The following is a 13877-nucleotide window of genomic DNA, read 5'->3' as shown; positions in this document are numbered from 1 at the left end:
AGTGCTGTTGTTCCTTCTTTTCTTCCTGCTCCCTTTCTTCCCTCCTCTCACCTTTTGCTTGGTTTTTATCCCCCCCACCTCGATCTCCCTCAGCCCACTCACTCTCTGCCTTGCACGCCTTCATTTACTCTCCTTCACACTGCCCAGCACTGGGATGACCACAACCTTCCCTCTCCTCAGTGAGTGCAGGGGTGCCATAATCTCCTATCCCACAGCAGCCAAAGGGCTCCATCTTTGGCTCAGCTTACCCTGCACCCCAGGACTCTGCCTGGAGGCAGGAACCTCTCATGCAAAGGGATGCTTTTACCTGGATATGCTTGTACACTCAAGGGCTGTTTGGATGATGGGCAGTGCTCCTAACTTCTGCAGAAGGGAAGACACTGGAAGCACCCCTGTGACCACGGTGCACCTTTCACACTGTCCCAGAGCACCCGCCCCTCTCAGGGCAGCCCTTCTGGCCTGCACCCACGACAAAGGAGCTCCTTCAAAGCACAGAATCTCTCCAAATTATGGACTCATGCCCCTAATAATGCCACCTCTCCAGCCACTTTCCCTTCCCCACAGGTAAACACTGCTGTGCCAGCGCTCCCCCCTTTCAGCTGCAGTGCCAGGTGGGCCACCCGTCAGGCACAACCATCGCCTGCAGCTCTGCAAGGACTCCTGGCTGTGGACAGGTGGCATCAGTACACCTGAGAGAGCTCAAAAGGTGACAACAGACTGCCAGAGCACCTGTGGTCATCTGTGGCATGCTGATGCAATTTTTTTGCAATTTTTCAATGGACACAGAGCCCAGCATTAACCCTCTGCTAAGTAACCTGCTGCTTTTGGATCTCTTCACTTCCATGCAGCAGCACAATGCCATAAAGAAAACTGATCTCTCTAAACCTTCTCACCTCTCAGTACGTTTGGCATTACAAGTTACAATCAGGAAACGCTTTTGGTAAGAAATGGCTTCATAAAAATCTTGCTCTCTTGAATAGACAGCTAAAAATGAAGGATGACAGGGTCTGAGAAAGTTAAGTGCTCAGAGCACATTGTGCCTAGCACAGAGGCACTCCTGCCCAGAAAACCCTGCCTGCCATGACACACTTCCCCAGGGCAGGCATCCCTAGCTCTACATTTCTTTGGAGAGCCCTTAGTTATCATTTTAAGTCTCAAGCAGCAAGGAATAAAGCCCTGAAGGGCGCAATATGTTGAACCACAATGTCAAGGAACCGGAGCAGGGCAGGCAGATCCGGGACACTGAAGGGCATCCAGCCCATTAGCACCAACTCATCATCCACGATCCCTTAAGGCAGAGGCTCATTCAGACTTCAAATGGGGAGCAGAGCAGCCCCACCTCTTGCCTCCTCAGGGTAAAAATCACGCTTCTCTCTGCATTCTAAAGCGCCTTTGTTCGGGTTTGCCCTGTTAGCTCTGGCTTTTCTTTGTAGGCTCTCCAGAAGCATCTCTTGACGACGGCAAGGGCAAGTGGGGCGGCTAATCCCATTCCATTAGCATCCTCTGAAATGCTCCAAGGACTAGGATGCTGCCTGGGTGCAGGTGGCCAGAAGGCGGCTCTCACTAAGACAGCACGACTTCTGGATGCGTGCACACACATCCAGCCCCAGAGCCGTCTGCCATCAATAAAGCCTGCCAGAGGGGGGAAGAGGATAAAGAAACAGCCCACATGTGGCTGGAAAGGAGATTTTTCTCCTACAGGCACAGCTTTCCCAAAGCCAAAGGTCGCCAGTGCTCCTCCTTTCTGAAGGTGACACAAAAGTCCTAAATTGGGGTGAGCATACTATGTACAAAAACAACTGAGAACCCTCCCACAAGGGCCGGGGGGTGGAGGGGACACCCCCAGACTCCCAATGCTCCTGGGGGCTGCAGCAGCACAGCCCCTGATACCCCAGGGGGTAGATAAAAGGTTGAAGCAAGCCATCCCCTCCTCACTGATGACCCAGCAGTGCCTGCAGCACTCTCATGTTCCTTGCAGCCCCCCTTCCCATTACATTTCCAATTTATAAACAGCTGTTTGGCAGTATTACTAATCAGTGCTGCATGGAATAATGTTACTTTTCCCACCACATTACTATTTTATCTTCTATCCTCCCTACCTCCAGCTGCTGCCTTCCTTCCACCACCCCCAGCCTGGAAAGCAATAATACATTTCTTCATTTTATTCAGGCTCTACTTTTCTGATAGCACAAACAATTTACTTGCAACCCATGAAAAAAAAACAACCCAGAAAGTTGTGGGTTTTTTTAAATTAAATACTGTTAAACCCACTTAAAATAAATACTTGCTGAAGGAATATCAGCTGGAGACTGCTCTCTGACTTATAATAATCCCACTGCGCCCAGGGAAATCCTCTTAAACCTATATCAGATAAAGATTGTAAAACTGTTAGGGGGCTAAACTGACAGGGCAGACACAGAATCAAGATGGAAAATTTCTCTCCCCAACTTCTGCTTAGCAAGGGGCAGCTCTGTCCCAGTGCAGGTCAGGTTTCCTTCTCAGCACATAAAGCAAAGCCCTGCACCACCTGGAGCTGAAGGGAGAGGGGAGGAAGGCCAGTCCTGCCAGGGCTTTGGGCTGAAGGAGGAGGAAAAGGCTGCTGTGGGACTCTAAACCACCAGAGAATTGCCGTCCCTTTCCCACCTCTCCTGTGGGTAGCAAAAGCAGGGCAGAGACCCTCTGGAGCTTTAAACCTAAAGGATTCTCACCATCTCCCCCTTCTCCCAACCCTTCTCCCCCTGATGCTCAATAGCAACATCTCTAATTAGAGATAAGGATTCCAAATCATCAGAGCTAGGGGTGGGACAGAAGCAGTAGGATTTCAAGTTTAGTGCTATCTTATCTGAGATGACAGAAAAGATCTGATGTAGATTGGTAATGCTCCTAAGAGAAACTTGTGCTGCTCTGCAGTTTGCTTGAGCACCAGCCACCAGTTTGATTTTGTTGGTTTTGCAATTTTTCAACAAGATCTACATCCACACCACAGGGAGCATTCTATGGCACAGAGCTGAGCAATGGGCACTGTACTCACTCTCTGCTACGTGGGGACTCCACTGTTCATCACCAGACCTACTTGTTCTCCAAGAGAACTCAAGGAAAGCATCACACCATCAGCAGAGACAGCTGCCCCTGCCTCTCAGGGCAGCAGAGCGACCGAAGTGCAGAGCAACCAAGTCTGAGGGGTTGGAATTAAAGAACAAATAAAACAATCCTCCAGGGAAAACAAATTAAGGGAAAAAAAAAAAAAACCACATAGAAGAGTAGGAGGATGAGTAAACACAGCAATAACCTCCCCAGGGAATCACAGCAGGAAAAATAGGCAACGTGGAAGGCAAAGTTTTCGGTGGTGATGGAATAAGGGGCCGCTCCATTGCAGGATTTCTCAGTGCTGCAGCTGGCTGGAGCCACGGGGACCGTATTCACTGTCAGAGTTCACTGAGCAATTGCTAAGGCAGGGGACGGGTGCCATATGTTACCAGCTGCGCTCGCAGTCGTTGCTTTCCCCGTTTAACGCCGAGAGACTCTTTGGAGGCACACGAGCACAGAAACCTGCACACTTTGAGCCTCTCCAAAAAGGCTGCCAGAACTGCCAACAGGCTCTGCCAGTGACACTGGGTGATGGTGCCCATGCCAGGGAGCCACCAGGGCAGTGCTGGCTGCTCAGTACCCAGCACTGGCAGGGAGGTGCAGGTGGAAGAAGAGATGGGTGTCCCTGAGCTCCCCTCTAGCCCCTGGAAAGCTGCCGAGTGCACAGGAGGTAGGAGGCAGGTACCAGGCTCTGCCCGTCCCACTTTGCAGCCTGCTGGCTCCACCACCTGCTCATCCAACCCAGCCCAGCTCCTTCTGGCTCTCCTTTTGTGTGCAGTAATTTTTTTCTTGTATTTCGGAGCTTCTCTTAGTTGTGCATGTGGTGAAAAAGTAATCATTTGGGGAGGGAGAAAAAAGGGTTTGGGACTGCCCAGACAACATCAGGAGGAAATGTTGAATTCAGGATGTGAGATAGCACTAAACTGTTTTCAACACCAGACAACTTTTTGCCCCAGGCTTGAACCTAGGATGCTGAGTAACCCACTTGTGGTAGAGCTGGTCTTCAAATGCACCAAGTTCTCTGACTAAAGATTCGTTTTTCCTATGTAAAAACCTTTGCATCCTTTACCTCTTCTCAGCACATTATGTCAATATACACAGTCAGCCTATGTCACCAATCCCACTACTCTGGGGGACAGACTGAAAGGCATCCTACAAAACACGGCAAATATGATTACCAAACACTTCATTTTACCAGGAACTGGCAAAGCACATGGGAAGAGAAAGCAGGCGAAGCAAAAAGAAGACACGGTCTGAGCAGGGTTGTGTTTTCAGCAATTCCTTTCAGGGCAGCAGAGGACCCCAAGCCCTGCAGCCTCATTGACACTGAGGAGGCTCAGGGCTCAGCAAAGAACAAATGCCCCATTCCCATCACCCTGGGGGACACCTGAGAGGAGCCAGACAGGGCTCGAGAGCAGACTGGAGGGCACAACTCAGAGCCTTCAGAAAAGAAGCTTTTTCAGGAAAGGCTGCTTAGTTTTCAAAGATCATTTTAGCTGACTGTCCTGATGTTACGATTCAGGCTCAGTGCTGCACACAAAACCACCCAAGCAAAACACTGCAGCTCTTTACAGTCTGAAAGCAAGTCAGCATTCAGGGTTCCACCCCTGCCTTCCTGACAAGGAAGGGATGTAGAAAGTCTGGAAACAAGAGGGCTCATTTTAAAGACAAGCCTAGATCTGTGAGCAGAGGGCCGTGCAATTGCCTGAGGCTGAATTAATTTACATTTTTAGAAATGGGTTTTAGAATACATTTTTTTCTTACAATGCATCGGCACAAGTGTACAGGTATGTCCAAAAAAGGACACATATTCTCATTGTAATTGTTTTCCACATGCTAGCTAAATTTAAAAAAAGTACCTCTGCCTCAAAGGGGACAATATAGGAAAAACAGGGAATACAGTGATGTGTTCCAAATGTGTCTAATGCCAGGTTTTTGAGAAATGGGTAGGTGGACGGCATAAAAAAAAAAGAATCAGATCCCCACCTGAGAGCCCTTCCCACAAAGCATGTCATGCCACCAAACTGCTTGAGGTGTTGAGGGACAGGGCAGAAAGGCGAGGGAGGGGAAGAAAAAACTGAAGAAAGAAACAAGAGTGGATACAATGGGTTACTCATTTTTTAGGCATAGGCTGCCCACCATTTGTTCCATTTCTCCTGCACATTCAGAGGTACAGAAGTGATGCAATGCAATACAACAATAAGAAAGAAAAAACCAGGCAAGCAATTCCAAGAGGAAAAAATAGGAGATGGCATACTGCAACAAAACAGGAATAACTGGAAGTGTTTAGCAGGAAAACACAGTAACATGGGATGAGATAAAGACACACAAAAAGAGTGAGCCCTGTCCCACTATGAGAGGCACGCACAGAGATTTCTGTCATAAGCCATCAGCTCTAACGTGACTGCTATCTACAAAAGAGTAGGAAGCACAAGGAATAACCAGCCCATGGAATTCACTGCAGATTGTACATGACTAAAGCACGGGGTTGCCTGTGCCGGGCTCCCACGTACCTGCCCACGGCACGGAGGATCACCGGCCCCCCAGTCTGGCAGTGCCTATCAGCCTCAGAGCTTCTGCCAGGGGAAAACTGGGTGAGCTTAGGCAGCTATACTTTCAAGATAGCAGAAATGACTAAGCAGGACAGGAGATGAATCCTATTCAGCATTATTACCAGGCAGAGTTGAAATATAAGCCTTTGTTTTTAACTCCCGCTATCTGAGGAGCTCAAAGCCCATCACAATTATTTAGCATAGACTTTGTGAAAGGCTTGTGTGCTATTATCCCTAATTTTACCAGCTGGAGAATGGGGAGGGAGATGGATTGCTCCATATCCAGGGACATGCAGCAAGTTGGCAGCATAACAGGGCTGAATGCCTGTAGCATCTCAAACCAGGTGCAATTCCCCAGGCCCTGGCTACAGGAGCTGCCAGAGGTAAATATGTTTACCCCTCCTCCCCCATTAACAGACAAATACTTCTTTTACATCCATAGCAGGAACAGAAAGAAAAAGCAGAGGAGCATAGGTCAATTATTTTGTGAAGGTTACTACAGAGAGAATTAGGCATATAAAGGAGGCCAGTAAGAACAAAATACCCTGTGTCTAGCTGCAAAGGGCCACCTATAAGAAGGCATTTGATTTTTTTTTTTAAATCCCTTTTTAATGCCAGCTAAAGGGTAATTTGAAAGTGAAGGACACTTTACTCCTCTGGGGAGCTAATTACTGCAACAAGCACAGCCCAAACAGGCGAAGATGAATGTAACTCGCACACACACCACCAATCCTGCAGCTCACTTTGGTTAACTCACACAGCTTGGCCAGATAAGGACACACATGTTTCATGGAGGTAGCCAAGCTGCCGAGACAGACTAAGAGAGATTAGGACATCTGTGCTTAGGATTTCCAAGTTCCACCTTCATACACCAGAGAAGAGCAATAGAGACAAACTCCTGCAACCTCACGAGAGAAATAAGAACAATATGAAATATAAAAATATGCCAAAAAAAAAAATAGAATTTGGAGATGTAAAATAGGTCCTTGCTGTTCTCACCTGGTTGAGATCATCAATGTTATGGCACTATTTAGCTCTGACCTTCCAAATTCCTTTATTTAGCACCAACTCTCTATAATGCTGCCTGACAGTGGTTCCTTTCTGCAGTGCAGCCAAGTAGCCCATCACAGGACAATTCAGGGTGGAAGGGACCTTGGGGGTCTATAGTGCAGCTACAGGGTGAAACAGGGTCAGCTCTAAGGTCAGACAAGGCCACTCAGAGCTTGATCTTGTCAGGTCTTGAAAGCCTCTGGAGATGAAGCCTTTGCAACCTTCCAGGACAGGCTGAACTGCTTTTTTCGATTTTTGCCCTGCTGTTGGCTCATCTGCAAGAAGCCTGGTCTCCCCAGGACACAAGCTGCTCACTCAAGGACAGTGACAAACACTTTTCCCTGTCTCTCAGGTGAAGACAAAGAAGAAAAATGCAGCACAGAAAGAAGAGCCCCTAAAGACTTCTATCAAAACTGGTAGGTCCTTGTCTCTGAGACTGCCATCTCTCTCCTTGACACCTGCCTCAAGCAAAGCCACCTTCAGCCCTGTTGACAGCAGGAATAAACCAGCAGCCACCCAGGTCCTCACATGGAGAGAAGCGACTGCTCTCATCCAGGTTGCAAGAGCAGACTGTGCTCTCCCAAATCCAAACTGTGACGTGCCTTTCTCCCTCTACTCTGTGCACAGACAGATCACGTATGGCAGCACTTGACGAAGAAGGGAAGCTGCTGGCAACAAGCAGCAGCAGCTGGTATGGGATAATAAAAGTTCTTTTTTTTTTCTCCTCTTGCCTGCTACACACTCCTTTGCTCTCAGCAGAGAGATCCTGGTGGTTTTTGGTGGCAAGTTCAACAAAAGAGACCTGCTTTCTTCTCTTGAAGGCTTGTCTGAGACACACACAGCTCCCTTCTTCCCAGTGCTAAGTGTCTGGCCTGCATAAACCTTTCTCCCACCTCCCATGCCACCAAAGCCTCTCAGACACACCCTACAGGCATCCTCCCTGTCCCAGTCACTGGGCTTGCATGCGGCCACACAGTCACATGCCACAGCTGCAGGGCACAGAGAATCCTGAAGACAAACTCCTAAAGGCATGGTCCGAGTGCCCATGGACTGAGTCCTGCTCTGCAGAGAGCTGCAAGTGCCTTGGGCAGCTCCGCATTAGGAGACAAGACCCCACCAGGCAGAGACACAGCCAGCCCTGACCTCAGGCAGAGATGCAAATGGCTCTTCACCTATCAATGCCCTTGCTCTCCACCACTCCCAAGCTTGGCACAGGGTAGAAACCACAATGGGACTACCAGCCAAAAAGCCACAGAGAGCCCCTGGGAACCATCACAGGTTATGCAGGACACAGGAGAACAGGAGAGAGGCCAAGGCACCAACCCACCCAGGCAGGATGAGACCAGTGAGAAATAGCAGAGAGCAAAAGTGTGACCAGGCTGACAGGGCAGCCACTGAATAGCACCTAGCCAGCATGAAGCCTCTCTGTCCTCTGTGACCTAAGCTTGGCTGGAAGAAGGTCCTGGTGACCATCCCTGCAGGCACTACCACCAGTTCCACAGCAGCCCCTGCCCACTGCAAAGGCAACTGTGTTTCTCAAGTCTGCACTGACATTGCTTCTTCCCAGTCTGCGGTACCATGAGGACTGTGGTCTCCTCCCATCCAATCCCCTTTCATTTTTTTGCTTTAACTTGTTTAGGATTGATGCTGTACAGCTGCTTCCCCCAAAGTAAAGACTAAAAGACCTGCCACCTCCTCAAGTGCTTTGAAACCTTTCCTCCCTCTCTATCACTACCTGTTTAAGAAAAACCTCAAAGCTTGATTTCTTCCCTCAAATCACTTACTCTGAAAAAGATCTCAACGTTTTTGGGAGCACAGATGAAAAAACACTGAGATAAAAGTATGAAACTTCTGAAGAGGTTAGACCTGGGCCTCTTCACTGTTATCTAAGTGAGGGTACAGGCACACAAACAATTCATCGCAGAGATATAGTGGAGTACAAATTTGCAGTGACTCACGCTCTTTGAAGGAACTGCCATGTGCTCAGTTCTACCCTGCAGCAAAACACAAGTTTACCCATCAACAGGAGAAGCACAAACCACCACCTCAATTTGCATAGCACTCCTGCAGCTTCACCAGCTAAGTTACTGCACAGAAACCTCCTCTTCTGCCTATATTTCAAGAGTTAAAGAATAATTCCAATAGCAACCTGGAAAATACTGCTGGTCTTGTCAGTGGTGATGCTGTGCTTCTGGGATGCTGCTTCCCTTCACCTGCAAATTTTTTGCTGTCTCTTAACTTCTTAAAAAAGTGCATACATATCACAGCCAGCAACAAGCAGGACCCCAACAAAACTGTGTGCATTGTCCCCAGATCCACAATTTAAATTTTGTAACTCCCCTCTTCAGCACACTCGGGCGTCTTCCCAATTCAACCACAAAGTCAAAATTCCCACCAGCTGCTTAGAAGCCTGATAGGGCAAGTCTCCAAAAGCAGCCAAGTTTACAGCCACTAGTGCCTAGCTTGAGTCTAACATGTAGGATCTCTCTCTAATAAACATAGAGAATGATGCACTTAATTTAAACAAAGATGGACTGCTCTACAGATTTGTCTTTTTCTGTATTCTGATGGCAGATATTGCCTGGATATCTACCTTAGGCAGTGAGTCTAGTGTTAAACGGGTGGCAGACAACTCATGAGATCTTCCAAAATATGTTCCTGCCACCCTGAGTAAAAGAGCACAACACAATTTTGTGTCAGTCTCAGGGAACTAAAATCTGAAGGCAAATAACAAACAACAGAGTTGCAGACTTTGTACATGGGCTAATCCTTTTTCATACATCAGTCACAAGGCCATGGCCCCACAACATCCTGAAGAGCTGCACCCCCTTTTTTTTTTTTTTCCCCACCCCACCTCCCTCAGCACCTGAAACTCAGTCTGAGATGTCCTAAATTCTTCTCCTAACACATCTCACAGCCCAGGCACAACTCCATCATCCCAAAGACTCAGCTCAGAGGGGGATGAGAAGAGGAGCAGTAATACACAGAAAGGCTTGTTTTTGAAGCAGTTGAAGACTAGTGAAGAAGATTAAGCCTTGATACACATGCTCGCATGGCAGAAGGCCTTTGAACCACATGACTGGCCTCATTCCTAGCTTCAGTGAGATTAGCACTTGTGTTGCATGCCTAAAATTCAGATAAGAGTCCCACAGAGTGCCTAGGGAGCACTTCTTACTCCAGGCCATCACAGACATCAGGTCCTCAAAGCAGTACTAGAGTGTGGCCAAAGTCTCAGTGAGGGAAGAGGAATCTGGAGCAGTGACATTAATACTGGCAGAAGGACAAGTACCATGCTTGTTGTTCATGAGGTGGAGAGAAGTGTACTTTCAAGCCAAACTGGCATGCCTCTGAAGCTGACAAGATTATTTTTTAGCAGCCTCAGAGCCCTGGAGACACAGCCTTCAACAATGCTCAGATGGCAGGAGCAGAACACATCCCTGCTGCTCTGCTGCAAGCTGAAATGCCCCAGTGCAGACAGCAGCCCCACGTGCTGCTGCACCAGTGTCCCATGCAGCTCCCCTGTCACAGGGCTGTATCATGAAGGTGGAAAAAGAGGAGAAACTCCTCCTTCAGCTCTCTCCTCAAACCACGGGATACAACAATTCCAAGGTCCCAGAGCAGCAAGCCTAAAATCAACACTGCTTCAAAGCCATCCACTTCACACATAAGTGGAGAGAATAGAGATGCTAACAAACCTGTCTCCCTTCAGGCTTTGCTGCTGCCAGAAAAGAGCCACTCAATCTAATGAGTCAATTAAAAATTCATAACTGGATGAACGAAAAAAAAGTTTGGTTCTTCTTCTGAGAAAATGAGAACAGTAACTCTTTTCTGTACCTCTTCTTGCACACTGTCTGCAGAAACAAAACCAGCCTGAAAACCCCCAACCTATGGCTGAGATAGGAAAACAGAAAGGACCTGTGATCTGCCCAGGTCTGCAGAGAGGAGCCCATTTCCCCAGAAGGACTTCAAGGTCCAACAAAGCTGAAGTCAGCACCACTTCCCATGAATGAGAGGCAGAAGGAAGGCTCTCTGTAAGGGCATTCTGTCTACAGGTCATTGTTGGGAGCACGCTGAAAAATTCAGTTTCTGTCAAGAGTTTGGCTAACACACAGAAGGGAACGTACACAGACACTCACATTCAAAATGCAAGTGACCCTAAGCCATTTCCAAAGTGAATTTTCAGAAATTAATTAAGCTAAACCAAATTAGGCCCCAAAATCCTGAGCACAAGCATCCATGAAGGGGCATAATGTGATTTAACTAATCCACTAGAAGTTACTTTAGATCAATTTTCTTGAGTATCTCTGACACATGTAAGCCCCAAAGCCAATGTCCTCCAAGCACTGTTCATGGGTGTCTACAGACTCCCAGACCTTACTGGTTTATAGCTGTGGAAAGGGAAGGACAGAGCAAAAACACATCAACCCAGCTCTGGCTCCCCAGACTCTTGGGAGAGCAGTGGAGGAGCTTCCCACTGCCCAGCCACTGGATATGCTGACTCTGCTCAGCTCCAGCTCTCTGGCAGAGCCGCCCAGAATCCATCCAACCCCACCCTGCCCCCAGGCACGTTTTTTCAGTGGGTGTTGGTTTCAATGGGTTTCACTCCCCAAGGTGACTTAACAAAAGCAGTGCTGACTCAGTCTTGTTTAAACTGCAGTGGGAACTGCAAATCCGGACACCTAAAGCAATTTACAGACCTACAAATAAAAAATAGAATACTCAGGCATCTACCCCCCAGCCACTCATGGACATCAGATTGCAAAAAAGGCTCCTATATAAGCACCTACACCCATGCTATGGAGCTTCACCTGGGAGAGTGGCTGGGCTGGCACCTCTGAAGGAAAGACACCAAGGCCATGAAAGCTGGAGGCAAGAAGCTCAACCCAAAGGAAGGCTGTTGTGATTGATATCATATCCTGGCTCCTTTCACTTTGGATTTCTTGTGTCAACACAGCCTGAACCAGCAACACCACATGGGCCATGTAATGTCAAAGTGGTTTCCAAGCTGCAGCCTCACAGACACCTCCTAAGGAAAGCAAGCCTGCTTGCTGTCCGTGGGCTTGAATTTGCTAGAGGGGTGTCTGTGTTGTACAGGAGCTCTTTTAGGGGTCTTTCAGCCAAAGAGTTGGATGGAAGCTATTTGACTGCTGTCAGCTGAGTTAGACACTTCAAATACTGCTTTGAGATATAGAAAGCAAGCTGAAGCTTGAAAAGGTCAAAGCTTCTAGTCAAAGAGGTGCTGTGGAAATACTCCAGATTCTAAAAGTACCTGGTTTTGATTTTTCTAACGCAAACCAAAAAAAAAAAAAAAATTCCCAAACCAGCTTCTCCACACTCACCACACACAACTCAATCTGCTCAGTGGTTTCAGGATGTACTCAGCACTGCTGTAAGAGCCTGAAGATGACCATCTCTCCTGTTCCCTTTTATGTGCTGCTCATTACTACTCCTCTCTTCCCTGCTCAGTTATTTCACCACCTTTGGCAAGCAGCTCTCTGGTCTGTGTCTTGTGCCATCTGACACCGACTCCCTGGCCCTTTCCCTCTCTGTAAATCAGTCCCAGTTTTGCTTTCAGCCATGGCTTCAAACGTTCCTCTGCCCAGCCGTGCTGCCTGGTGTCTCATTTTTATAAAGGCCTTATTAGTGAAGAAAGCTCACTGTTTCCTGTGCCTCTACACCGTGATTTCCTGCCATTCACACCACTGTGCCACCTGCTCTCCCTGCTCCGCTTCTCCCTCACAGGATTTTTATCTGACAGCTTATGCAGACCACACTGCACATGTTGGGTGGAAGGGTCTCACACCCCATTGTGGTGTTACATGTTAGTTAAATGGTATGCTCTGCCTCACCCCTCAAAAATGCACGGTTTATTCCAAGCCTGTGATCCTCCCCTGAAGTATCACGTATCTGTAATCCCAATGGCCCAAGTCTTATTCCGCACCCACTGTGAATCTCCCTGTTAAGCTGTGAGGCAGACCAGATTCTTCTTGGCCCTTTTTTCCCTAGGCTCTCCCTCTCTTCCACTCCCTCCCCCTTCCCTGCTTCTCCCTCAGAAACCACGCTGCTCCTGGGGGTGGGACCCCCAAGAAGGCCTCATCTAATTAGCACCCTCAGAAGCCGTGTGGAGTCTCCTTGCCTGCCTGCCCAAGTCTTATTCTGAACCCACTCTGAATCTCCCTGTTAAGCTGTGAGGGAGACCAGGTTCTCTTGGCCCTTTTCTCCCTAGGCTCTCCCTTCTCTTCCTCTCCTTCTCCCCTTCTCCCTCAGAAACCACGCTGCTCCCGGGGGTGGGACCCCCAATAAACCCTCACCTAATCAACACCCTCAGAAGCCATGTGGAGTCTCCTTGCCTGCCTGCTGCTACCAGCCAAGGTACAGCTCAGGGGGCCCCCTGGGGATCCCTAGGAACAAACTGCACCACCCCAGGGCAGGGGCCTAGCCACATGGTGAGCAGCACAGCTTACCCACGAGGTTCATCTTGGCGCTGTAGCTGCCGAAGTACCTCTCGTCGGTGTTGGGCGTGTGGCACTCGTACTGGCCGGCGTCGCGCTCCTGCAGCTCGGTGATGTGCAGCAGCACGGCGTCCCCCTGCAGCCGCTCCACGAAGATGCCGCGGCCGCGCACGCGCTGCGTGTAGATGGCGTAGGGGAACGAGGGGTCCACGGTGCTGACGATCTGCACCTCCCGCTCGGGGGCCGAGGGCAGGTAGATGGACCACTGGAAGTTCTGCTCCGCCGGGCCCTGGTAGCCGCTCACCTTGCACCACAGGGTGACGTGGGAGCCCTCCGTGCGGTAGAGGGGTCCCTCCTGCACCGTCACTTGCCGCTGGGCCAGTGCCATGCCTGTGGGAGGAGAGGAGCCCAGCTTTACTGACCTGCAGGCAGTCCCCACACCTACACCCAGATACATCCCTGCCCTTCCATGGCCATGATGGACAAAGCAAGCCCTCACACCCCGTTTTACATCCAGCACATCAGGCTCTGGCACAGCACCCAAATCACACTGCAGAATTCTTGCTGACTCAATGGAAATGTTTTAAAAAACACCCCATGAAAGAAGCAGCTTTGAGGTAACATGAACTCCTTGTTTGGAAGCGGTAAGAACCCAGGCGTGAAAGGGCAACACACCACGCAGTAACAAATCAGAAACTCAAGGTGACAGGTCTTTGTTTTCAGCACTTTTACTTTC

General features: G+C 48.9%; 1 protein-coding gene across 2 annotated transcripts in view; it reads right to left on the bottom strand.

The window, feature by feature from the left end:
• Window positions 1-13877, bottom strand: part of IGSF3 (immunoglobulin superfamily member 3) — a 94300-nt gene that overhangs the window by 53702 nt on the left and 26721 nt on the right. For both annotated transcript variants that reach the window (XM_059872305.1, XM_059872313.1), the window contains exon 2: window positions 13154-13531. In XM_059872305.1, the coding sequence (XP_059728288.1) occupies window positions 13154-13531 (378 nt within the window). The remainder of the gene's footprint in view (window positions 1-13153; window positions 13532-13877) is intronic.

The sequence above is a fragment of the Haemorhous mexicanus genome, chromosome 2 (genome assembly GCF_027477595.1).
Source record: "Haemorhous mexicanus isolate bHaeMex1 chromosome 2, bHaeMex1.pri, whole genome shotgun sequence".
NCBI classification, from domain to species: Eukaryota; Metazoa; Chordata; class Aves; order Passeriformes; family Fringillidae; genus Haemorhous; species Haemorhous mexicanus.
Note: the sequence above shows the minus strand (reverse complement) of the source record. Positions and strands in the feature narration are given on the sequence as shown.